This window comes from Clupea harengus, chromosome 18, assembly GCF_900700415.2.
Source record: "Clupea harengus chromosome 18, Ch_v2.0.2, whole genome shotgun sequence".
NCBI lineage: Eukaryota > Metazoa > Chordata > Actinopteri > Clupeiformes > Clupeidae > Clupea > Clupea harengus.
This window is the reverse complement of record NC_045169.1, coordinates 22,288,226-22,314,793: the sequence shown is the minus strand read 5'-3', so window position 1 is coordinate 22,314,793 and position 26,568 is coordinate 22,288,226. Positions and strand designations below refer to the sequence as shown.

General features: G+C 44.6%; 3 protein-coding genes across 4 annotated transcripts; 1 reads left to right on the top strand and 2 right to left on the bottom strand.

Annotated features, from left to right (window-relative positions):
• Positions 1-399: 399 nt before the first annotated feature.
• si:ch211-212k18.5 (sal-like protein 1) lies at positions 400-7,704 on the bottom strand. The gene is made up of 4 exons (XM_031584742.1): positions 7,629-7,704; positions 4,603-5,929; positions 2,390-4,565; positions 400-2,015 (listed from the first exon to the last, which is right to left on the bottom strand). Exons 1-4 carry the CDS (start codon positions 7,702-7,704, stop codon positions 1,788-1,790), a joined length of 3,807 nt encoding a protein of 1,268 aa, XP_031440602.1. The 3' UTR covers positions 400-1,787.
• A 3,246-nt stretch (positions 7,705-10,950) lies between these two features.
• LOC105903059 (E3 ubiquitin-protein ligase CCNB1IP1) lies at positions 10,951-16,385 on the top strand. 2 transcript variants are annotated; one of them, XM_031584495.2, is made up of 5 exons: positions 10,951-11,044; positions 11,466-11,764; positions 12,066-12,212; positions 12,721-12,898; positions 15,629-16,385. In XM_031584495.2, exons 2-5 carry the CDS (start codon positions 11,468-11,470, stop codon positions 15,787-15,789), a joined length of 783 nt encoding a protein of 260 aa, XP_031440355.1. In that variant the 5' UTR covers positions 10,951-11,044; positions 11,466-11,467; the 3' UTR covers positions 15,790-16,385. The 2 variants fall into 2 exon arrangements, with proteins under 2 accessions (XP_031440355.1, XP_031440356.1); XM_031584496.1 differs by lacking the exon at positions 10,951-11,044 and having other exon boundaries at positions 11,080-11,764.
• Positions 16,386-16,462: 77 nt separating this feature from the next.
• On the bottom strand, positions 16,463-26,392 carry ttc5 (tetratricopeptide repeat domain 5). The gene is made up of 10 exons (XM_012830852.3): positions 26,241-26,392; positions 25,411-25,543; positions 22,896-23,107; positions 22,328-22,481; positions 21,967-22,058; positions 21,249-21,305; positions 20,420-20,566; positions 19,723-19,937; positions 19,339-19,483; positions 16,463-16,977 (listed from the first exon to the last, which is right to left on the bottom strand). Exons 1-10 carry the CDS (start codon positions 26,304-26,306, stop codon positions 16,858-16,860), a joined length of 1,341 nt encoding a protein of 446 aa, XP_012686306.1. The 5' UTR covers positions 26,307-26,392; the 3' UTR covers positions 16,463-16,857.
• Positions 26,393-26,568: the final 176 nt, after the last annotated feature.

The window sequence follows — 26,568 nt, the reverse complement described above, 5'->3', positions numbered from 1 at the left end:
GTGAGAGAGAGGGAGGGAGGGAGGGAGGGAGAGAGGGCCTCTACAGCTGCATGCACAATTGCACAGCTCAAGTCACATACGCGCATAAATAAGCCTGCACACATACTCACTCAGACGTACACACACACACACACACACACACACACACACACACACACACACAAACTCCCCGCACAGACCTGTGAGAGACAAGTTGATGAAAGAGAACAGCCTGCCTCAATAAGAGCACAATTAGTCGACAGAAAGGGCCAAAAACAAAGAAGGCCAGAGAAAGAGAAATCCCCTGGGGTAAAACTACAGACAATGACATCACCACAGCCAAGACAACAATGCCTGCATAACTTCTCAAATGTATCACACATGGCATTAGCCTCCTTGTTGTAAATAAGACATCTCGTAGAAGTGAGGATTCATCATTATTGCTTTAATCGTTTTCACGACAACAACATCTACAACTTCTTTTAAAAATCTACCACGACTAAGTAGGGTACAGTGCGGAAACTCGAGTAGAAAGCGTACGGTGCGTTCATGAGCAACTGGGAAGTGGGAAAGTTCCGACCTCTGAGTGGGAACCTGAACGCCTGTCAAACTCGGAACAATACCGTCGTCTGCTTGTTGTAATTATGCGAACGCTCTCAACTTGGAAGTGGGACGTTCCGAAATGGGAACCTTCCCAATTCCCAGCTGCCTGAACGCACAAACAGTCATTGCGTCTCTCAAGTGCTTTGTGAGAGGAAGGAACACACGGTAAATCCAGTGAGGTCAGCCGTGTTCTCCAGCGAGGCCAGCCATGTTCTCCAGTGTCCTGACGCTGCCTCTGCCAGGTAGGAAATATCCATAGGCTCTGGAGTTTCAGGAGCTTGGTGGTGAGTGAAAGGTGCAATAGGCAGGACTGCCTTCAAGACAAGTAATGCAGGAGGTGTAGCTTTTAAACCGTGGAATTGAATGGGACAGTGATTGAAGTGTTTGTTTGGAAACATCCCCCTGCGTCCTGAAAATTATTCTCAGGAACATGGGCAGCGTCCATCACTTGCACACACCTTCACAAGGTGATTCATTACAATAATTAATTGTGAAAAACTTTGCTTACCAAATGTTGTTGTCTTTCATGTTGGCAATGCTACCTATTGCACCTGATGTTGTAAATATTGGAAGCTTTAAAACCTGCACAGTGGGTGCAGGCAAGAAATTTTCAAGTTCTTATGCAGGAAAAAGTCAAATGTACCATTCAATGGTTTCAAAACGTTTCCATCATCATCATCATCCTCATCATCATCACATCCCTTAGAAAATAAGGTATAAACATTACACATCAGAGTGGACCCTTTAAAACTACAAACACGGCAGCAGTTAGTCTATAGCAGCACAACAGGAGAGGTACAATCATACAACCAAGTAAATTAACTGACAATCCCTTTTTAACCTTACTTGGGGTGGGGGGTAAAATGGTCATTCAAGTTTTGGTCACCTTTAGGATGAGAAAACACGGACCTTAATTTGTTTACGTGACTCTGAATTGTGACTCCTCTTTTTTTATCTCTTCAGGAGGCAGTCTACCTGTTTCAGTATGATCCCATTGTCTTCAGAGAAAAGGCACTAATGTAACCATGTTGACAAATTTGCTACATACCATGCAATCCTAACATAAGCACACTAGGGAAGATCTAGGTCTAATCTACAAATAGAAAGATATTTTCCCACAAAAAGAGCAGTAAAAAAAAAAAAAAACTATTTTCAAAAACAAAAAACAAAACAAGTCACATTCGGTTTTAGTCCACATCCTCACGTCACTCAGCCGCCTCTGCAACAACGGTGGTATCCATTGGCTCATCAGATAAACAATTCTTATCTTGATTGGCCGATGACTTCTCTGTGTCCTCCTCTGCTACACTGCCATTGGCTGAGATTGCACTCTGGTCTTCCAAAGTGTCCTTGCCAGTGTTGGAAGAAAGTCCTGCAGGTCCGAGAGAAGCGGGCCCACTGCTTACTGTCCCAGAATGAACCTTCATGTGTCCCTGAAAATATATGTATAACATTTCAGTGAAAATACATGCATTGTACGTACATTATGTATGTCACACACATGAAGACAGATGAATTAATGAGAATTAAATAAAATAATACAATTAATGAATAGAATTACGACTGTCCAGTGACACTGGTCAGCACATACATTTCAGCAATTCATGGCAGTAACATAACTTATAGTATACGATAGTCAATACTCTATGAATGGCTGCCATAACTGATAGTATACGATAGTGAATATTCTATGCATAGCAGACATATTTGCCCTTTGTAAGGTATTCAACACTATATCTGCAGTGCTATAAAGACACATATACACAAATAAAATACACAAATTATAATACACAATCAAAATACACACCTTGAGCCCACTGCGGCTGGCATACTCTTTCCCACACTGGCTGCAGCTGTAGGGCTTCTCTGGCCGCGAGGCTTTGGGGGTTTTGCCTGGGGTGACCGGCGAGGCTTTGGGGGTTTTGACCGGGGTGACCGGCTGCACAGGCTCTGTCCCTTCTGATCCCTTCCCTTCGCTCCCGGTCTCCTCAGCCTTCGCCGGGGCTTCCGCTTCCTCTCTCCTGGGCTCGGCGATCGCTGAGGAGGAATCTTCCGGTTTCACCTTCTTCTCCTTTTCTTCCTCCATCATCATCTCTCCATCTCCTGCCTCCTCCGGGGCACGGACTCCATTTTGAATCGTCATGGGAGCAGTGTCAGATGCTGACTCGGCTGTTTTCGGGGGGGAGGCATTCTTGTCTGGTTCTGACTCAGCAGTGGGTTTTGCTGGGCTGCTCGGGCCATCGTTTGCATCTGGGTCGGAGCTGGGACTAGAGGGAGGTGTGAGCGCACTGGGCGGGTCGGCAGTGGACACTACAGCAGCCTTGACGACAGCAGCCTTGACGACAGCATTCACTGCCAGGACAGGGCTTTTAGCACAAGACGACACGTTCTCAGAGTCCAAACGGTCTGGCCGGACACAAAGTGACAAAGGAGCCATATCCTCCTCAATGCTGTCTTCCTGGATGGCGTGCGAGTTCGACAGCGAACCACGGTAACTGCCAGGGATGTCGGACTGTGCGTCACTGCATGGCTCCAGCGTCACGGGTGAGGAGGCGACGGGTGGACTGCTGAGTACGGGAGGCCGCATAACCAGGGACAAGGGGTCTTGTTTCTCCTTCTCATCGAAGAGAACTGGACTGGTGCCAGGAGAGACATTACCCTGGTCCGAATCGGATTTCACACTCAGATCGGCCGGCGAGGTCTCTCTGGAAACGGATCCTTCCAGAAGAGGAGGAGAAAGCATAAGGGGCGCCTTGGTGCTGCCCAGGTCGAGAGGCTGCACCTGCAGGCTGTTCAGTGGGGTGCCAGCACTCAGGTTGACTGGATCCTCCTTCAATCTTTCGGGACCCACCAGAGCGTCCTCCTCCTCGGCATTCCCGTCGGGGGGAATCTGGCCCCCGAGGTGCATGCGGATGTGGTGCTGCAGCACGACAGCGTTGGTGAACTTGCGCTGGCACAGCGGGCAGGAGTTCTGTGGCCGGGCGTTGGCCTGGCGAGAGTGGTGGGTGGCCATGTGGGCACGCAGGCTGCCTTTGGTGGAAAAGGAGCGCCCACACAGCTTGCAAGGGAACGGACGCTCCCCTAAGTGAGTGGCCTGGTGCAGACGTAGGGCCCTCGGACAGCTAAGCACGCGCAGGCACACCCCACACTGGTTTGGGGACAGCGTGGGCATGGATGGACTGGTGGTGGTGGTGGTGGCGAGGGCCTGGTGGTTCATGTTTGGGTTGAGACCCAACGCAGCCATCATCTCCCGGCGGTAGGCCGAGGATGAGCTCGTGGAGGTGACGTCACAGGACTGGCTGGCGGTGGCCATGGTCAAGGCTCCGCTGAAGCTGTGCATTCCAGCGCCCCCGTGTGGCTGCTTCTCCAGCTTCTGCGCCAGCCTCTGGAGCTTCGTGGTGTCCGAGGTGACGGAGGAGGACGACGGGGAGGTGGAGGAGGGGGATGAGGAGGCCTGGGGTTTCGGGTAAGGGGAGAAGGGGAAGGTGAGCTGGCCGTGGGGAGACGGGAGTGAGGGGTGCATGAGAGCCAAACCTGGGTGGTGGTGTGCAGCCGTGGGGAAGAGGATTTTGGGAAGGTGCGCAAGCTGGGAGTAGGGGGACCCCGAAAGCAGGGCGGGGTGTGGCGGGGTGTTCTCGTCGAACCGCTGCTGCTTTGCACCTTTGATCTGGCCGGCGATAGAAGAGGAGGGCGAGGAAGAGGAAGAGGAGTGTAGACCCATAGTGGTAGCGGCTGCGGCGGCAGCAGAGGAGGCTCGGTTCAGCTGCAGCAGCGAGTGAGCTGTGGACAACAGCGCCATGTCCACGCTGGGGGGCAGCGGAAGGGAGGACGACGGCGAGGGACGGCCCGTCGAGGCGGACAGGAACCCCAGCGCCATGCTCTCGGAAACGCCCAGGGCACCTTTGATCCCGAATGGCTCTTCCGCCTCGGCGCGTCGCTTCCTGCTCCTCTGCGAGGCCCCGTTGGAGGCGATGGGCGGGACACTGCTCGGACAGCGCCGGCGGCAGCAGGGAGAGCGACAGCTCGGGGTTCTGCTCGCGGTGGCGCAGGAAGTGGGCCTTGAGGTTCCCGCGGGTGGTGAACCGGCTCAGGCACACGGGGCACTGGTACGGACGCTCGCCCGTGTGTGAGCGCAGGTGAATCTGCAGAGACGAGTCGCTGCTCAGCACCTTCCCGCAGTACCGACACACATGCTGCTGGCGCCCGGCCAACGCTGCCGCCGCCGATGACGAAGACGACGACGACCCGGACGACCCTGAGCCCGATCCCGTGGATGACCCAATCACAGCGCTGTGTGGTACTGTAGGTTCCTGGGTCAGAATGGACCCACTCAGTGCAGCTGCGGAGAAGTTCATGCCATTGGTGTGGCTAAACACAGACGTGTTCGGGGACTTTTCGTGGAGGTACCGTGCGGGCAGGCCGAGAGAGAGCGACAGCGGGTGAAGGGACGCGACTGAGGACATGAGGGAGGCAGAGGTCGTGGACAGAGGAGAGGACGCCGTGGTGATTGCAGGTGCTCTGCTTCCACCTGTGCTGCCGATGCTCTGCTTGGACGCAGGCGTCTGCTGCAGCAGTGATGGAATGCAGGAGAGGAGAGAGGTCACTGTGGAGACTGCTGATGCGTTGACGGAGGAGGAGTGTGGCGGGGAGGGGATCCCGTCACCAATTGACCTCTGGCGACCCTCCAGCGACCCGCCTGGCACCTGGGGGTTGTCCTGCGGGCCGAAGAGACCCCCTCCGAGGCGAAGCACCTGTCTGCAGATCTCCTCGGTGATCTGCATCTGATGGATCTGCCTCTGCTGAAGCACCCTTAGCTCCTCCAGCAGCACCCCCAGGGTAGGGGGCATATGGATTTGCCCCGGAAGGTCAGCAGGGGGGCTGGAGGGCCCCTGCTGGACAGGACTGGGGCTCCCCTGGTGGGGGGGAGCCCCGAGAGAGGACGAGGAGGAAGACAGGGAGGAGGAGGTAGTGGTGTTGGCGGATATGCCGAATTGTGGGGACGTCATGGCAGAATGGGGATGGCCCTGGTGCCGGGGCATGTGGATGGTCTTGGGTAGGGCTGGAGGTGAGGAGTGGGTCTGGGAGGAGAGCGACGGGTGGGGGAAGTCCGGGGAGAGGGAGGAGTGGGTGTTGGGGAGAGAGGTGCTGTATTGGGCGATGTGACTGGGCCAGTGGGGGGGTGACGAGCTCTCGTTCGGGAGGGAGGGGGCGTGGAGACCCCCAGGGGATGGCCTCGGGGCCAAGGGGGGGTGGCTATCCTGAAGGGAGGGAGGGGAGGAGGAGGGGGAAGATGAGGTTTCCTCTGACGCAAGAGAAGTGGACGGTGACTTCACTGCCAACTGGTCATCTACAAACAGGAGAGAGAGAGAAAGAGAGAGAGAAATCAAGGTTCTGTTAACATCACCAGCAAAATGTGAATAGGCTTTTTTTGTAGCCAGTTTTCTAATGTGTTACCAATTTCATCTCAGACTTCAAGTTCTTCTTCTTCAAGTTGTATATTCTTTGAGACTCAATTACATAATTACATCTATAAGTAGTCTTTGAGTGGGAAACTGTTGTTTAAACAGTTATTGGGTCATGATATTAACCTCTTCCAAACTATGAAGGTGTCATTGTTCTGTTTTTCTTCGAACCAAAACAATCAGACTACCTTGTTGCCATGGCAATGCATTTCAAAGGACACTGGCCATTGCCACACCCTCAACCAGCAACAAACTTGCCTTACATCAGTTCCTCCTCTCATTTCTCTACACACCCTTCCCCCTCGACCTCTCAAGGGTCAGAGGTCACGGAATGCTAAGGGTTCTGGGCACTGTCCAGGAGTTGTGATTGGTCTGCTGGCCTGACCTTTCGAGCTCAAGGGTCAAATTCTTTCAGAATCTTGAGTACAGAGAGAAAATAAAGAGTAGGAAAGGGTAGGAAAGAAAGAAAGAAAAGAAAGAAAGACAGAAGGAGGAGAGGGGGTTGGGGAGCTTAGAAACTGACTCACAAACCAACCTTGTCTCCTCCTACCTATTCTCACAGCTAAGCATCAGATGCCTGTACATCCCACAACAGAACTAATCTTGAAGAAGATCCTCTCCATAGTCTTTCACCTTATTTACTCATGATTGTCTTCTTGTGTTTGTTTGCAGAGTATTTATTCAGGTATTGTTTAGTCAGCAGCCATAAACTTTTTAAATGAGTTCAAATGATTCTCCATGACAGTTGGAAGTACATGTAGCGCTGACAAAATGGCGTAAGTTGTAGGTGATTTTCTCCCAGCCTCCGAAAGCCTAGCCACTGAAACCCCCAACCGAGCTGGAGTATGCAGTGAATAGAACTTTGAGAGAGAGAAAGGGAGGAGGCATTGAGAACACAGAAAGGGGGAGAACAAGGGAACACGAGGGAGAGAATAAGACTGTGAGGAAGAGAATAGAAAGAGAGAGATTAATCTTTACCCAAACACCCCCCTCCCCCCACTCCCCTCTCTTCCCCATCCTCCACCTTAGTCTTGGGTGAATAGAGAGAACTTCTCTAAATTGTAATGAAAGACCTCCAGCGGGTACTCTGGGGCTGACTGACTGAGTGATGGCCTTTGAGTGATGCATGCCAGCAAGGAGACCGCAGGAATCAACACACACTGAGAGGGCTCCTGTGTACAAGGCATCAGCACTTCTCTTCTCTCGTTTCACACACAAATGTAGCATACAGTTTACTCTCCACTATCTGACTGATGATCTACAAAAAGAAAAAACTTCTCAAATGTGTCTATCTATGAGCCACCTGGTTGGCGATCAAACATCAAACAATGAGTTCACATGATTGTGTGTACTGTATTTGATATTGTGAATTAATTAAAACATGGAAGGAACTTTTCTAATGTGCACTTTTTTCACTGGGAGTGCTACTTAATAACTTTAGAAAGAATTAAAAATAGCCTGGTGATGCAAACTTTTGCACAAAAGTCTCCTACTTTTAAACTGATGTGTAAACATCAGCACTGCAGTTTATTATTTTGAAATATAGACATTTATTGATGTCAAATACATGAAGTTTGTACTCACCTTGCAGTAAGATCAGTGTGCCCCCTGGGTCTCCGTTAATGAGTTGCTGCGGTCTTTTTTGTTTCCGGCGTGACATGGTTCACGAGGAGATCGAAAGCTAGGAGAACATCAGCCGAGGCCGCACCAATCTGCGCTTTCCGTGCTTCACAAAAGTCCCGGAATCGGCCGAAACTAAAAGGGTCCTGCACGCGGAGAAGAGATCTCAATAGAGAACATTGGACTAGAAAGCAAGTGGATGGGCTAAAATAACACCGGCGAACGGAAAACGACCGTATAGCCACACAATGACGTCTTCAGCCACTGTGTGATCCGATCAGTGTGTGTGGCTGTTTTTCCTCAACAAGTACTCTCTTTCTCAAAGTTGCCCACTTTGCGCCGCGCCGTGCCCCTCCTCCCCGTGTGTATGTGTATGTGTGTGTGTGTGTGTGTGCGCGCGCGCAAAGCCGTGCATGTGTGTATGCTGTATGCACACACACACACACACACACACACACACACAGTCTCTCCTTGTTCTTCACTAACATTTGCATTTCAATGGCGTGGAACACCGTCTCTTTTTACTGGCATATTTTTTACCACACCATCCTGTATCCCGCCGCCAAAAGGTAGCTTTTTATTTTCCCATCAATTACAACAGAGATGACATGAATACTTTTGGCTGCACAGACCTTAAAAGACATTTTACCCTTACTTTGGGAAACATTTATTTGGATAACGTTCTATCATCTTGCACCTTGTTTACAAAAGGAAACATGAATTGTCAAGAAAGAAAATCTCATTCGTTTTTCCAGGCCAATGACAAATCACTTTGCCAAATAATGACATAAAAAAAAAAAAATTAGCCTAATTTATTTTTTGTGTATTGTATTACTTTTAAAATATAAATTTTCGGAATGGGGTTGCTATTAAATCAATAACGCTCTAAATACTGTTAAAAACTGTTTCTTTTGTTGTGTTTGCCCATTTTTAAATTTTTTAAAAGCTTCAATTTAATTTATTGTCAGTGATAATTATGTCTTCATTCCACTACAGTTTATCACAGAGGTTACCATTCATTATCAAACTTCGGCCCGATTGGACAAGTTGTCAGGCCATCCCACAAGTTTTACGAACGAGCCTGCATCGAAAAGTCGCCCTTTCTGCTGCGCCGCGTCGGTATGGGTTCGCAGAGCTCTATTTAAAAGGTAGTGAATAGAGGGGAATTTCTAACAATGGCGACCTGGACACAGTTCAGTGAGCATCTCTCTCTCTCACTCTGAACCCCCGGATCCATTGCCTGCGCGCACAATGAACTCTTTTCACGCGCCCAACACCACGAGGACACATGAGGCGGGGGAAAGCCATATTTGATTAGGGGTATCGCACGGTATCACACATGCTCTAACGTTTTACATATGGAGCAGGGACTCGGAGTCAAATCATTGTGTGGCGTCAAAATAGGCTAGTCCATTGTTACATCAGCCTAGTAGCCCACTAGGATTAAATGCAAATTAGAAACACCAACAAAAAAAGTGTACGCTACTGACTGAGATATTTATTTCAGCAAGTAATTAAAAAAAAAAAAAGTTTAATACTTACTATGAAGTATTACTTCCAGAACCACTGTGGATGGACTATGTTTGTAACAGCCACCAGTTAGAAAAGCCTGTGCAAGTCTTACTAATTTAGAGTTTTCATGGAATAAAAGTACAAGTCAATTTAATTTGATCCTCAGATATTTCTGTTGTAGTAAGGGGAAAATATTCCCAGAAAACAAATTATCCCTAAAAAATGGCTATGGCATTTTGATAGCACGTAATCCATTTTGTAAGGTTTTACATTTACTTATACAAGACTCAGAACAAACCCTGTAAATCACTGAATTCACACTATGCCAAGTGTCTGAGATTTGTTAATTATATATATTACAAACATTGAGATCTGGATGGAATTTAAAATAAAAGATGAATCTGCCAATTCATGCACAGGTGAAAAGTAAGCTCAATGTTTTTTATTTTTTATTTGTATATGGATTGTTGTACATATACATTGTATAATCCATCATGTATGTTACATTTCACTTACAGTCACCTTTATAACTCCCATCCCACCCACAACAAACCTTATGCCAAGGAAGGCTCCCTTCAAAAAGAGAGGAAAAAAAAGAAATATATGGCTGTCTCTCAAATGTGTGTTTGTTTCTATTTATTTCCATTGCAGAAGCACATCCTCTACCTTGTTAACCATAGTCCACAAGATTCAGTGGCAGGCAAAAATACATTACACCTAACTAACAGTAGGCTACAACAGACATTACACCTAACTAACAGTACAACTCTACAAGCACATCACACTGCAGAGGTCTAATAAATATTAATTTATTTAGCAGCGGACAAAATGATTTGCAGCAGGTGAGCTCTTTGGGCATTAAAACGGACCTTGCTGTTATCTGCACATCACTCTGGACTTCAGGAACAGCAACATTTACATTTACATTTACATTTAGTCGTTTAGCAGACGCTTTTATCCAAAGTGACACACAAAGGAGAGAACAATCAAGCTACAAGCATCACTGAGCAACTGTCTGCATAGGCTGATATGTTTGTTGCAGTACAATGCAGTTCCAGTTATACACTCCTCTACTATTATAGCACCTTGTCTTTTGTAAAGCTGTCTAGATCCACCTCAAGGCCTTTATATGATATTAGCATGTTATCGTTTCAGATGAAGAAGAGCAATATGTAGGTTAATGCAGGGTGATTCTGAGACGTATGGGGACATAATGAACGTGGCACAAACACCCTTTGTAATTGGCCGTCATTTAGGTAGCCTATTTGTCTTGGTAGTTGTATTGATGACACTGAGCAGGGCAAGGAGTTTATGGAAATGGCCACATGTTAGTGAGTTGGTGAGTTTTGAGTTGTGGTACAATTTTGCTGTATGTAGGCCTACCAGAGATACGCCGGTTTTCTCTACTTTGCCTAAGGTTAGGCCTGCTGGGGAGAACTTGGTTTAGCTATACCTTGTTGTTCCTCTCTGTTATTAATTGAATTGAATGTTGTAATGAATTTTGAAAACTGATTATATTTCATGCAGGAACAATATGTGTAGCCTACATTGGCCCACAGTTGTATGAATAAGTGGGAACAGGCGTAGAAGAATACTTTCTGATAAACTATTTGATATCTGATCTGATGTCCAAAATATATTCTAACACAGAGGGCAGCAAATAATCATAGTATCAGATTGGCTAAGAGACTGTAAAAGTTTTCCTTTTTTTCTCAGAATAATCATTAGAGGGGAAAAATCTGTTAATGATCACTGGCTAATTGGCACGTGCGATGACCATATCATTCTGCTGACATGCCGCCAAAGACTTTTGACTTGTTAATGTTTGCGAAACCAACACCTTGGACCTCTGTTGCTGTTCTTGAAAAGTAAGATGTAACGTTAGCCTCCTTATGAGGTAATATAAGGACAGGGAAAATGCCTGTTTAGACCAATGAATAGTGACACTTTTTTAAATGAATTACTCCCCGTCGTCTAAAAATAACTTTGCACCATGTAGCTAACTATTTAAATGGTTATTTGAGCTCGCGATTTCTAGTTAGCTAACTAGCTTTCCCATCTTGCTAGCTGAAATGAGAAAATTAAGTTTTGTTAACTGTGTGAAAGGAATAATGCATAATATGTGTAATTTAACCTGTGGAGTGGCATTGTTATACGTTACCTGTTAACACTTCCCCAACGCGTTGAAATATGACACTTTGACTAGCTATCCATTTTTGACTAGCTCTAACCAGGATGTACGTGACTGTAATAATTGATTATCCTATTTCCTATTTCCTGATTTCATAGAAATGGCCATGTGTGAGGACACTTTAATCTGTAATTTCCCCAAATGTCGGGCAAAACTGAGTGGTTTTGCCTGGGTCACGGCCTGCTCACACGCTTTTTGCGATCAACATGGATCAGGGGAATTCAGCCGATCTCCAGCTATCTGTCCTGCTTGTTCGTCCGCCCTGTCAGGAAAACTGGACATTGTGCGAACGGAACTATCGCCCTCGGACGAGTACAAAGCTATGGTGCTGGCGGGACTGAGACCTGAAACGGTCTTAGATATCTGTGCAAGAGCACTGTCCTTTTGGATTTATCAGGTTAGGGAATCTGTGCTCAACAAACTGTACTGATACTTCAGCTGGGAAGATTGGGCTATGACACACAATATGTCAGTATTATGAAAGTAAACCTTTTATGACACACAGTAAGGTGTGGTGGGCAGAATTTAGTGAAGTTATTTTTGTTTACCTAATGCAAACAGTTTGTGAGTAAGTGAAGTTGCATCAAAATTACTATTACATAATAATACCTTAATAAAGGTTTAACAATGTACTCATTAATGTCACAAAAACACAGGATCAATCTGCGTTTCTTTTGTCCCGGGATGTGTGTATGCAGGTGCATCAGGAGAGGTTGTTTCAGGAGTACACTCTGTCTCGTGCAGAGGGTCAGCTGAAACAGATGGATAAGTTACTATCCCAGCAAGCCCAGAGCCGAGAGCTGGAGCTGAACTCCATGAGAGGAGAGATTTCCTCGCTCAAGCGGGTACAAATGATAATCCTTTACCAATTACACTGCCCTTTTGATAGCCATACTAACACTTTCTTAGATACATTTTGCGAACACTTTAGTTTCCATATATTCCTCATATTGTCATCTCATACATACATCTTCCACTATGCCTTTACTTAAACTCCCATACTTTGTGTTATAGATTGTAATACTAAGGATTGTTGGCCCCTATAGTTAGCTTATATATATTCCACTCACATTTATAAATATATATATATGTATATATCTAAATATATATTATATAAAATATAATATACATATCCCCTCTTTTGTCTTCTATGATCTTTCTACCAGCGAATCTCTTCCCCTCTTATGCTGTTTTTCTTACCACTGCTCTCTCTGTTTCTTCATCTCCCTCTTTCTCTTACTCATATTTCTCTTTTCTTTTTGTCTGTCCTCTCTTCTCCCGGCCTCTCTCTCTCTCTCTCTCTCTCTCTCTGCCCCTCTTCCTCTGGTGCTCTCTGCTGCCCCCTGGCTGCAGGTGATGGACGAGTACAAGCGCAAGTACAGTGAAGTATCCGAGCGTCTGATGGAGAGGAACCGCCAATACCAGAAACTGCAGGGCCTCTACGACTCCCTGCGGCTGCGCAACATGGTGGTGGGGGAGAGAGAGGTCGGAGGGGGAACGACGCGCCCCTACCCTCCTGAGGCCCAACCAGGTGAGCTGGCATGAGGAACCTGGAACACATCCGGCCCTGATATGGTCCAGATTTGCTTCAGAGACAGCTGATATTTTGGAACACGTTCATGAAACAACAGGGAGAAAATAGGGATTGTGCAGCTATGGGAAAACATTACAAAAATGTAAACAGAAGATGACATCATATATAGGCTATAGCCTAAAGTCTAGTTATGTTCTCTGAATGCCTCCTCTCCTCTCCTAACATCCTAAAATGTCTGACACGCACTTACTGTGCTCTTCTTTACTTGATCTCCTTACACTTTGTCTTTTGAACAGATTGAATAGATTTAGTGCTTAGTGGCTACTTCAAGGTCTCCTACTGGGCTGAAGCTTAAGTGTTGTTCCTCACTTGTAAGTCACTTTGGATAAAAGCATCTGCCAAATTAGTCAATGTAATGAGTTTAACTGTGATCTTAATATAACTAAAAGTAGTCTTGTAGTATTACATATAAATGTGGTTTAGATTTTAATGAAGGGCATTTGGGCTTGACATTGTCAAAAATGTTGAAGGGGAGTTTACTTCTCACCTTGCTGAAGTCATAACAAAACTGTTACGGTCGAAAATAGGTCTTGGAGAAAACATTGTGGGAGTTTTATCTTATAAAATGTTGTATACTTATGGTAAGTGTATCCTTCCGTATACGACAAGTAGGCTATACTTCCACTATGCTGCCTGGCCCTCTGGAGAACAAGGTCTGATAAATGTTAATGTAGTGAGCTATGCATTATTCATGGCGTGTCTTTATAGAGCGGGGGACTTCTAAATGCATAGGGGTCCTAATCTGCTTGTCTGGGGAAGGGAGTCGTTTACTGTGCATTATCCGTTACATGTTTACATAAGGCAGGTAACATGAGACACTGGTCTGGTGGAGAGGGGAAGCTGATTCACTTACAGTTAAAGAATGTGGACTCTTCAAGAGCCACTGGTACTTTGGGTCTTGAGTAAGGATTAAGCTTTGGTTGTTAAAGAAGTTCATTAATTTAAAATGCTTGCAAAGATGTGGAACTTGTTACTATACATTAGTGAAGCTTTATTAAAGGTTAATAAATATTCAAACACAAGAAAAGGGGTTTACACCCTTCTAAATTAAACATTGGCTACCTTCAGCAGCGATAAAACGTAGCAAAACATGTATTTAGGCGGAAACGGTCGTGCGTTGTGTTATGCTAGCTGATGAAATCGGTTTAAATACGTGTTGATTTTGTACCCAACTTTGTATTCTTATCTTGCATTTGTAAAGGACTTAGTTGCATCTGTTGTGCAAACTGCACATGGTGGGGTTTATATACACGTCGCTGCTGATTGGGTAGCGCCTCTAACACACCCATCAAACGAGAGAAAACGTACCTCAAAGCCTGTTGCACACCGTTTCGGCAATCGTGTAGTTCAACCCGGAAACCGTGGCAAAACGGTACACATCGTTTTGAGATTGAACATGCCTCTGAAAACCCGTCGGTGTAATTTGCAGTTAATGTCAACAGGGTCAATTTCCATGCAGTGAATTGTCGTTGGGTTAGATTGGATAAATTACTCAACAATGGTATGGTTATGTAAATTCACAAACCCACCTGTTCTCGATTACCTGTGGATTACAATGGCCACCTGTTGTGAATGGTTGTGGATTTCCCACATAACAATGCTGTTTTTGTGTTAATTCATTATCCCACCTGTGGTTTATAATCTGTCTGGGATGTTTCACATAAAGATGCTAGGTTTAAGTTAATCAGTCTTTTTTGTTGGTTACATGTTGTGGGTCACACAAATACCTTATTCAGTGATATGCCGTTTTACTAAAAACCCAGATTACTTACAAATCTTGACACAAACAGAACTCTCAACATGTAAAGGGAATGCTTCCTAGTTAGTGTGTTCGTTGGTAAAATCAAGTGTTTTTTTTTTTTTACAATCTAAATGAAGCACAGTGGATTTACTCTTGTATGATCACTGTGAAACACAAACCTTAAATTCTTAGGCATTTATAAAGGTATTTCGAGTGGATTTGTGAATGAATTCAGTGATAAGTAAGGGATTAGCAATAGACAAAAAAAACAAGAGGATGTCTACGTTCAGAGCCTTGTAATACACAAACAAGGGAGTTGAATGGTTTAAAAGACAATTAAGTAGAAAGTAAGCACAATTTCAAGACTTTTAATGTATGTAATCTCTAGGTATTTCAATCTTTAAAGACTGCTCCCCGTTATGTTAGAGAAACTCAGCTGCTGACCATTCTGTGACCGCATAGCAGGCAACCTTGTGCCATAGTCGCGGACTCTACCTTTAGAGAATTTTCCCGGAGTTCTCTCAGATAAATCTACTACTACTGCTACTTTAGATTAGATTAAATTCAACTTTATTGTCATTGCACAGAGTACAAGTACTGAGACAACGAAATGCAGTTTAGCATCCAACCAGAAGTGCAAAATAGCAATAAAGTGCAGATTATGTGCATATGTAAAGTGCACTGTACTGCTACTGCTACTACTACTGCTACTACTACTGCCACTGCTACTGCTACTACTACTACTGCTACTGATACTACTCATACTACTGCTACTAGTACTACTACTACAACTGCTACTGCTGATACTGATACTGATACTACTACTACTGCTACTACAACTACTGCTGCTACTACTGCTTCTACTTCTATTACTGCTGCTACTTATTCTGGTCAAATCTGAACTCAACCTGTGGTGTTGCTCTCAGGGATGGACCGGCCGATTACTCCCCGACCCAGTCCTCGGTTGCTGGGCATGGGAGGGGAGGGAGACAGATTCTTCTCCCTGGAGCCGGACGGTCCCAGGACCTTCTTCCAGTTCAGCTCTCCGGCCAAGGACAGAGCTCGCTCTAGCATCCCCAAGAAGTAAAGCTCACTCTCATCTCATCTCAAGATTATCTCACCTCAAACTCATCTCCTCTGCAATACATTTTGGTTGTATTTCGTAGAGTTAAGTCTTACTCAATGCAAAAGTAAGCAATTGATTTTTACATTATTTTGGGATTTGCCTCAGGCATCTCTTGTTGACAGTTGTGGTGACGAGGTTAAGGAAGGAAAGCTTTTATCCTGCAGGGATCTACCTTGGGGTATAATTGTGTGTTTACTTCTGGTCACGGTCATGATCTGGGAAAAAGATCTTTCATTAAAATATTGTTTGCACTACAACACCATAAATTGTGCTTTATAGTTATTTATCTGCAGTTAGTCTTAATGGCTGATTTTTTTATTTTTATATGCTATTGAATGTATTTTTACGGTGTTATTAGGTCCATTTTTACAGTTTTTTTGTTATTGTTATGTGTGATCCATCACCATTATGAACTTTGAACCCAATATGGGTTGGATCCTTAAGTTGCATCTACAGGAATTATAACCTCCATGCTTAGCACACATTACAAATACATCACAGTGTTAGCGAGTTTCTGTAAAGAGTGATGTGTACTTTTCAACCCATTTCTAAAACATAAATGATCTCAACTCGGTTCCATGTTACTGTTCAATGTTAAACATGCCTTTGTGTAAAAATCTTAACAATAAAAAAATGTATTTAAGGTTTTATTGGATTGATGGGCCCCAAATGTAAACAAACAGCAGCATTTTCCGTGACAAATTAAAAGAGACACATTCTTCACACACTCCAAACTACATAACAAAAGGAAATACGTTAAAAAAATATGTACAGGGTTTTAAAGAGTGAAAACACAAAACATTGCATTCATATATACACAAACAAACTTATATATTACTTAAACAGTAGCATTCTACTTTCTCCATCACTCAATCGGGCTTGTACTAGTTGCAGGCTGACTTGTTACTCAAATTGTCGCCTCCCTCCTCCACTCTCCAGCTGGCTCATAGCATAGATAAGCTGCTGCCTTTGAACTGCAGACTACTCTGTTCTCCATCCTCCACCGTGTTTCTTCTCTTCATCCCTCCATCATTCGCTCTGAGGCTTGTAGCTGACGGAGGCGGCGGTCTGGCTCTTCACAGCTTGCCTCTTGCCATTGACGATCAGAAGCAGAGGAGAGTCCACTCGTATGCTACGGAAGTCAAAGGTCTGTAGGATAGAGAGGGGGAGGGAGGTTAGACGTTTGAGTGAGTGAGAAAGACATGGTTGTGTATACCAATATATATTATCATATACAGTCTGAATACTGGGGTGTCTCTACTCTGAATTACTGACCTCACCTGATTTGGGGAATACAAATAAAGTTTGTCACATAATTTCCAGATGGTTCCATGGATACATGTGTTTACATACACCACCAACTATATATAGTTGTATGTCGCTTTGGACAAAAGTGTCTGCTAAATGCTAAATGTATATGTAAATATAGGGTATATATCTAGACCAGGGGTTCTCAAACTTTTGCAAGCTGGGCCCCCCCAAAGCTGGTTAGGGGTAGTTGGGGCCCCCCCAGCGCGCGGCCCGCCGCCACCACCCTCAACTACACCACCATATATAGATAGATAGATAGATAGATAGATAGCATATTGTTATTGATAGGCCTGACATGTCAAGGTTAGGCTATTGTTAGGCCCATACAGACAATTATTATAACTATTTATTATTATTATTATTATTATTATTATTATTGTTATTATTATTATCAGTAATAGTAGGCCTATTAGTAGGCTATTCATTATTTTCACCATCATTATGTTATTATTATTATAATGAATGATTATCGACCAATTATTATTATTGTATTATTATCATAATAATAATTAGTGTTATTATTGCTATAATTTGGATACTGTTATTATTATGGGCCTCTTGTGATCTTTACAAAAAAAATCCTACAGGTCTGTCAATGTGAGACATGAGCCTGCTTTGCACTGCAAAGGTTCTCAAATCTTGGGGCAATGTTTGAAAACATATCCTCAGGTCATCCTCGATCTGTGCGCGGTTGCGGTATTTAGTTTTAAGCGCAGTCAGTCTTGAAAAGCCTGCCTGGCACAAATATGTCGACGCGAAAAGGATGAGCATTTTTAAGGCTATGTCGCAAAGGTGATCATTGCTATCCAGAATGACGAAATAGGGGAGATGCTTAAGTCTACTGTCACTCTTCAATTGCTCTTTCATGTCTATTGACAGCTCGTCTGCTGAGCAGAGAAATGGATCCCGAACTTAGGCGAATGAACGGTAGTCCTCTTTGAAATAGGACCCAAACTGATTTCTGATATTCGGCGTGATACAATGTCATTTGACATAAGTATTGCGCTGAGTTTAGCTCCTATTCTACACGTCTTGCGCGGCCGGGCAAAATCAGTGTTTCGGCAATTGTATGGGGTTGGCCAAGCTTAGCAATTCTATGAGCAACTACATAAGATGCCTCCAGACACTGCTTGGAGATGGTGGTTCGTTGTTGCTGGAGGCCATCACGTTCATGTTTAAAGAAGTCCACAGGCTTCTCTTTCTGACTTTTACGAATCAGAAACGTGTCCATAGTTGTGTTTGTTTGCTGATACAGTGTGTGTGAAGTTAATAAGGTTCTAATTTCAACGTCGTGTTCTTGTATGTGTGGTTGTGAACGACATGGATAAGGATAAGGCTGTGCTAGGCAATGATTCCTAACAAAACTAACTGTACACAATGTAGACAGGGACAGCACAAAATAGTATTCAAGTGCTGGTGTTTTATTTGTTGCAACACGGTGGATGATACAAAAATGTAAAGGTAGGTGTTAAGGAGAAAAGGGCTAGCTGCAGTTGGAAAAAGGTAGCTAGCTAGGCTAGCTCTCGGGGCTACGAGCTTTTTCAAAAGACTGGAGCAAATTACTCCTTAGAATAGGCTACGAATAGACCTACTGTAAGCGCAGTAAGGTATTACTAAGGAAGGAGTGAGTCTTTAAAAAGACTGTTTATAAAGCAATGAATATCTGAATGATACAGGAAACAAGAGAAATTGAACAAACTCTGCAGAGTCATCTCAGGGTGAGAGCTTACCAATGCGGTTTTTTTTTTATACTCGGAAACTTAGGTGCAACTCGCGTTCAAATGAAAAAACTCCGTTTTGATTGGTGGATCAGGAGCAAAACCGTATTTAATTTGTTTGGGTCAGTCCAGCCCCTTGCATTTCGCCACTGAGGGAGCTTTCACTAACCAGTGACAGGTCGGCGGTAGTTTTTTTTTTCTCCGTCTGTGACATCGCGCCCCCCCTGGAGAGTGTTCGCGCCCCCCCAGGGGGGCGCGCCCCCCACTTTGAGAACCACTGATCTAGACTATATATCGACTCTATATTCAGTCATTGATACACAGTGAAAAAGCATTTAATATGATACTGCCCGTCTTAGTTATGTCTGACTGTGGCATTTTACATAATGAGAATGATCTGAATGGGCATTTAATTAGAAGTGTGGGCATCGGTGGTAGGGGCATTTAATTAGAAGTGTGGGCATCGGTGGTAGGGACTGACCTTGTCTTTGTGCGACACGCTGTGGCGTTTGACTTGAGGCTCGGGGATCACCACAGAGTCCCCAATCAGCACTCCCCAGCTGTCTGCTGTGTTATACACCATCACCACACAACAGGTCTCCTCACTGTCCACCATACCGAACGTGCTGAAGGAAGACGCGAGAAAAGAGAAGATGAAAGATCATTACAGTATATTGGCCATACTTTTTTCTTTTCATGACTTTTCCCCTTGTTTCTTCCTCTCTTTTTTTCTTTTGCTTTCTTTTCTTCTGTTTCTTTCAACATATTTATCAGTCAGTCAGTCAGTCAATCAATCAATCAATCAATCAACCAATCAATCAATCAATCAATCAATCAAGTGTATTTAACTGAACAGTGGACTTACAAAGCCATTCGTCCCTCTGGAGCAAGGCTGAAGACCACCTTGCCCATGGCGGCCACCCCAGTGTTGATGCCATGTGTGAGGGTAGAGATACACTGGGGCACCAGGCTTCCTGTCCGGCCTGTCGGGGCACGGAACTGAGGAGAGGCACAAGGACCCAGAGCCGACAGGCTGAGATTGGACAGCATGGTCCGCAGACGCCGAGCCTTCACCTTTCCCTGTGTGTGAATGAGTGTGTGTATGTGTGTGAGTGAGTGTGTGAGTGAATGAGTGTGTGTGTGTGTGTGTGTGTGAGAGAGAGTGTGTGTGTGTGTGTGGGTGTGTGTGTGGGTGGGAGAGAAAGAGAGACAGACAGAGTTAACTTTTAATTTTGTTATTCATTCAATCACTGATTTAAAAAGACTCTCTACTGCCATCTACTGGCGGCCTGCATTCAGTTATCTCTTCCAAATGATGCAGCACTCTCTCGCATGAACTCCTAACAAATCGTAACCATGGCATTCGGAGTGCTGGGAGTGTACTGCGTTCGAGTGGTCTTGGGTGTGTGGAGGTGTATTGTGTTTCATCAGCCTGTGTAAGAATGTTTGGGTGTTGCGTCTGTGACTGTGTGTGTGGAGAAGTATTTTGGGGTGTGTAATCCATGCAAGATCCATGAGTGGGTATGGTTCCAGCGTGTTCTCTGTGGCTCCCCCTCCCTCACCTTGTTGTCGATAAGGGCCGTGACTCGCTCCAGGTAGTCCAGCAGCTGCTTCTCCCTCTCCACAGGCTCCTCCCATGCCGGATCCAAGATGGCCGCTCGACTGTAGCCAGCCAGAGCTGAACTGAACATCTCCTCGTACTGAAACAGCTGTGGGGAAGGGGGTGGGAGTCAGAAAGATAGATCTGATAGAATCAAAATCACTGCCCTGGTTCTTTGGGAAATTAACTAGAAGGTTTGCTCACAAATCCACACCTGTGACCTTTAGTTTACAGTCCTCTTAATAGTAATATGTTATTATATGGCTCCTTAGAATGTTGCAAAATGTTTCATTGGCCACCCCAATAGCATATCATTCCAAAAGTAGTCTGTTCACTTAACGTAACGGGAATTGAACTTGGAGTCAGCAAATGATAGGTTGCTACGCAACACCTGAAACTTAAAGAACATTTTTTCTCCACGGAAGTCACAAAATCATTAACAAGAGGTAATTTGGAGGACTGTCATGACTTTGGCAAGTAACCATATAACAAGCGGGATAATGTATAGTCTGTCGGCCAGTATGGGAAAAATAAATCCCTTCAGGACAAAACATGAACCTTCCAATGCACTTCGGGGTCCCGTCCGTCCTGTTGGGATTTATTTTCCGATACCACAGGTGGACTATACATTATCCCTTGCATAATTAATATTTGTTTTGAATGTTGAGTGCTTGAAAAACACTGTGAAATCCTAAATTTGTGGCATAACTTTCCAAACAAATCCTGTGCTTCCAAGTACATGTTTATGAGAAAATAAAATGAAAGTGGTGACACAAGAATGGTTCTGCTACCGTAGCTCTGTTGAAGTGCAGGTCTGGGTTTGAGGAGGCTGCCGTGTCGATTTTTTCCTGTGAGAGAGGATGTGAGCAGAGATGACAAAAGAGGAGGAATGTTAGCCTTTCAGATAAGGTACTTCAAACGTTGGGGATTGAAATTAAAATGTAACTTCACCCCCAGCTCTGAGCCTAACTCCGCTGCATAATTTTGAAAAATGCTTAAAAAGGTGGCAAGGGGCTGAAGGGGGGGAAGAGTGGGACTGTGGGGGGCAGAGTGGGGGGTAAACTCCCTTGAATGAGTCCCAATCTGCAAATGAAAATGAGACTCTTACTCAGTGGCTGACGGGGTTAGGGTTAGCTCTCACTCAGGGGCTGGCAGAGGATAGCCTATTTCATGACCTACATAAGGCCCAACCGGTTGACTCCGGTCGGCATCGGCCTTGCAAGGTTCAGGATGATTTTAAAGACTAGATGCCGTTTTCAACCCATTACACGGCGCATTTTATAAATATGCGCCATGTGTCATCACAGTACAATCACATCATTTAGTTCACAGCTCAAAGAACACATTTAAGGGGGCAGTTACACTTCAAAACAAGAGCATAACTAAGCTCTAATTTATGTGGGTACATACCACATGTGAGGCATTATTAAATGTGTTTATGCGTTATAGCCATTCACTATGAGTGATCACTGATCAATATAATGCTCAATATCAACCCCCACTACTCACAGCCTGTGCATAGGCACTGAGGGCCTGTTGGGAGATCTGAGGCTTCTGTCCACTAGTGAAGAACAGGGAGATGTAGCCATTGCCCAGGATATCTGCAGGAAAGAACAAATCACCAGGTTATGTGTCACATAATGTGTCATTATGTTATTTATTTCAACACACCATCCATATTAGCAAAACTACTTTTAATCACATAAACATGTAAGTATATATTTTGAATACCAATGACATTCCATACTTGGACTGATAGGTTGTTGTTCAGTTTATACAGAAAGACGCTTTTCTATCTTTTATTTAATTATTATGTGTTAATATCATACTACTGTGTGCAGAGTGGTCTGTGACATGAAGTCCTACTCACACCAAGATGTCCCGTCTTTGACGTCCAGCTGCACCGCCTGCCTGGCCATGTCCACGCTCTCCAACACCCGCTTGCCTTGCTCCTGATCGCCCCCTTCAGGCGGGAGCTGTCTCAGCACCATGGACAGGCTCCTCAGAGACACTTTATTCTTCTCCTGTAGGAACAAAAGGGTCAGTGTATGTGGGTTTTGTAAACACAATCCTGCTTTGATACCTGTTTTTTTTTGTCAAACTCTCAGTCACTGTCTAAGAGAGAGGAATATTGTCCACATGAAGACAGGCCAAAGTCTGACGGCCAAATTCAATAGCCCTATTCCTGCCTCAGTAGAGCCATCTATGTCCACCCCCCTTGTCATCCATATTTCCTACTGGTTTCATTTCTTTTATTTTCCCTTCATCCTTCCCTACTGGGGGAATGGTTCAGGAGGTAGAGGAGTCGTTCAGCAATGGGTATGTGAATGGGTAGATGTCTGAAGGATTAATCTGTAAAGCGCTTTGAGTGCTCTATTTCCATTTCCTTTGTATTTATCAGTCAGCCAGCCCATCAGTCATGCTGTCAATCCACTGACCTGTTGCAAGGCACCGGAGAAACAGGTCTTGGCTGCGACCAGGTCTCCCTTCTTCCAGTAGAGCTCCCCCAGTGTGTTCCAGCCCTCCACCAGACTGGGCTCCAGCTTCACGGCCCGCGACAGGTTCTCCTCCGCGCCGGGGCTGAAGTCAGGGCCCACGTTCAGACAGCGGCCCCGCTGCAGGAGGAACTGGGCGCTGTGTTTGTGCTCCTCTGAGGGGAAACAAGATGGAGGATATGAATACGCCTCTCTCTGATAACAACCAACACTTTATATGTAGGGCAGAATGTATGCGTCAAGGGGCGGACATTTTGAGGATATGTAGGGCAGAATGTATGCGTCAAGGGGCGGACATTTTGAGGATATGTAGGGCAGAATGTATGTGTCGGGTATGGAATGACAACTCCCAAATGTGGCCAGGACAAGCAAATAACTTTATCAAGGTGAACAAAATGTTATCCATTACAGCCTGGTCAGCAAGTAACTTTAAGAGGAGAATACTTGAGACGACATTATACCACACTGGTCACATACTGCATAGAGAATCCAGAAGAACCCATAATTGGACTGGCCATACACACACACAGGATAATTCACTTGCCTATTAAGCTAATGAACTTATAATTTATGTCTGTTCTAAAGGAGTGAACATTTTGGAGCACTGTTCTGGTGGGATCAAAACCAGACTGCATTTTCCTGGACTTAAAGAGCTAAACAAATCAAACTACAGCAATGCTTAACTATATTTGACTGAGCTCATTTGAGGGGGAGAGGCAGACTTGAGCTAACTGTTTATCAGAGACCTTTGAGAGCACAGCCAATAAAAAAAAGAATGAACTGCTTTCTATAAATAGCCCTCTGAAGAACTATTGACGGTTTCTCACACTGTACCACAATTGATTTGCTGAGTACAGACTAGGGATGCACTGATAGGGTGTCGGGTAAGGGGCAAATACTGCGCTCATATACTCATAAAAAAATCTCGGATACCACGGTTTTGTTTACACAGAAGGTTTTATGTTTATTATCCTATAATACATTTGATTTGAAATTCATATTATTATGTATATCCATTTGGTACATATACACATCTTAGGCAGCTGAACTCTGCCCACTCACTTCATCTCTTTCCTCCCCTACTAGTCTAGACCGTCTCCGCTGTGGGATGCTGCTGCAGTCTCTCCACCTGACCTACTTGCAGAAACCCCCGCCCTAGACCTACCCAGCCCCACCCCCACCACACTGTCATGCACTTATTCTACCGCATACTCTGTGCTAGCATTTACCTGCAATGTAAATAATTGCAGCCATCGACATCATTTTCTGTTTCATTACTCTACTTACGTACCTTTGTTATAGTATGAGCACACTGTATACCCACTTAGCTGTCCTACAATACTTGATTGCTTTCTCACCCCACCTTATCCACTATCAATTGTGTATGCATCATGTATCATGTTTGTATGTATTGTGTACATTTTCCACATGTATGCTAGCATGCTCATCCTGATACGTGTATGAATTCATCTGCCAGGTTTCTGATGGCCTCCCCTCCCCTTCTCCTCCTTCCCCTTCTGCCACAAGCCCCCCCACCTTTCTTTTTCTATCTTGACCTCTCTACCCGGCCGGCTCCAAGCAGATGGGCCCCCCCTTATGAGCCAAGGTTCTGCTCAAGGTTTCTTCCTGTTAATAGGGACATTTTTCCTCGCCCCTGTCACCATTGCCCCCTGTCTCTAGGGGGATTCAGGCCCTGGGCTCTGTAAAGCGCCTTGAGACAATTTGATTGATTTGGCGCTATATAAATAATGCTGAATTTAATTGGTATCAGGATGTACACAAATGTAAGTACTTAGCCTGAAACGAGTTGTACAAAAAGAGGTGCATCCCAAGTACAAACCCCTATTTGATCTAGGCAGTACAGTGCAGCTGTATTAATGGCACAAGCTAAAACCAAACGATGAAGGTAAGGAAGTGGAGGAAAGTGATACGGTAAGACAAGTCATCCTTCACAATGCCCTTGTCAGATACACAAATTAGTATGGAGCAGGGCCTAAGAGAAACCTATAGGTCTGTGCAGCTGGGCGAGATAGTGAGAGAGCTCTGATAGTTAATGTTATGGTGTGGGGTTGCATTCTCCTACACTGGTCGCATACTGCATAGAGAGTCCAGGGGAGCCCATAATTAGACTGGCCAATGCACACACCTGCCTTTGGGAGTGCTCATCCTCTTAGGAAGCAAGGTCAATTACAATAACTATTTAATGACTTTCAGTGATCACTTTCATCTCGTTGATCTATTACATGGCAGGGTTAAGGGTGGAGGTGGCTGCATCTCATAAAATGGCAACTGTCTCGTCAGTCAGTCTTGTCTGCAGTCTTTTGGCTCATTGCCACTTTACTTGTTTTGGGTGAACAAAACAGACGCTCACTTTAAGGTATTCACTGTCCTTCTAAGGAACAACCCGAAAGAGCGGTTACTAAAAAATCGTTTCCCCCTCCTTGTCCTCGTGTCTTACCCTCCTTCTCCTCCAGCCTCTGCAACGTCTTGTTCATCTCTTGGGTCACGTCATTCTGTTTCCTGCTGGCATCCTCCACGTTGTGTGTCGCAAAATAGTGGTCTCTGAAGTGGTAGAGTTCATCGACAAGACCCTGAAGAAGGTTGAGGAGTGAATACAAAACCAGGCAAAATATGACCACATGGTTATGACAGTCAGAGACAGCAGACTACTTATGCAAAATAATCGGTCTCAGCTTGGTTTGGCCAGCTGATATTACACTCAAGTCGAATTTGTCCATAGGTCTCATGATACCACTTGACTCTATCTCTTTAAGGATGACAGACATATCCTGAACAGTAAGACGATCTGGTGAGACGACAGCAGAGTAATTTATATTACAGTGAAACAGAAGACAGTCCAGGAGGATCCTATCAACATTAGCACTTGCATATTATGGACTGGTTGTAATGACAACTGAGCTTAGATGAGTTAGCTAGACAGTGTGTTAGGCCTTCAATATGGACCAGTTATTTGTTAAGAAACAAAACATGTTAACGTAAGTAATGTTAACTTCTAAAGCATATGGATGTGATATTTATAGTACCCTTTGTGGTAAGAATAGCACAGTATTTGTATGTTGACACAAAAGCACCCTCTTCCTTCTTGACTAGTGTAACCTTATCGCTAGCTTGTTACTTAGCCATCTCTGTTGTTATAGTTACAAACCCTAACGAGTCGGAAGTTTGCTAGCACAAATAGCGTAAATGTACTGCACAAAAGATTTAAACAAACATTATGTTGAAGTATAAAACAAACGTGTCAAAATATTTCTAACAACATCTGGGTACCTTCAGAATTTGTAAATCATCTTTTTCTTTTATGATGGTGTCGTTCTCCCTCTCCAAATCCGCCATGTTTCTCAAATTGCTGTTTAGTCACAGCCCCGACAGCAGATCTCAGTAGAGTCTGATGAATACTGACATCTAGTGGTCAGGTGGATAACGGAAGTTTGTCTCGTTATTGCTAACAGCATAGACTCTGATAAAACCCTAATACGTCTCTGTGGCTGAAGAAAGTACCTGCTGAGCTAAACGCAAATTTGATACTAAACTTTCAATAACAAAAATAACTTGTTTTCGACATCAGGATGGTGGCTGAAGTTAATGATTTTCTCAG

Coding starts and splice junctions, on each gene's coding strand:
- si:ch211-212k18.5 (XM_031584742.1), bottom strand. CDS start 7,704: ATGTCACGCCGGAAACAAAAAAGACCGCAGCAACTCATTAACGGAGAC. Junction 5,930..7,628: donor CACACTGATCTTACTGCAAG/GTGAGTACAAAC, acceptor TCCTGTTTGTAG/ATGACCAGTTGGCAGTGAAG. Junction 4,566..4,602: donor CGCGAGCAGAACCCCGAGCT/GTCGCTCTCCCT, acceptor CTGTCCGAGCAG/TGTCCCGCCCATCGCCTCCA.
- LOC105903059 (XM_031584495.2), top strand. CDS start 11,468: ATGGCCATGTGTGAGGACACTTTAATCTGTAATTTCCCCAAATGTCGG. Junction 11,765..12,065: donor TGTCCTTTTGGATTTATCAG/GTTAGGGAATCT, acceptor GTGTGTATGCAG/GTGCATCAGGAGAGGTTGTT. Junction 12,899..15,628: donor CCCTCCTGAGGCCCAACCAG/GTGAGCTGGCAT, acceptor TGTTGCTCTCAG/GGATGGACCGGCCGATTACT.
- ttc5 (XM_012830852.3), bottom strand. CDS start 26,306: ATGGCGGATTTGGAGAGGGAGAACGACACCATCATAAAAGAAAAAGAT. Junction 23,108..25,410: donor GAGGCTGGAGGAGAAGGAGG/GTAAGACACGAG, acceptor GTTTCCCCTCAG/AGGAGCACAAACACAGCGCC. Junction 19,938..20,419: donor CGGCCCTTATCGACAACAAG/GTGAGGGAGGGG, acceptor ATTCACACACAG/GGAAAGGTGAAGGCTCGGCG.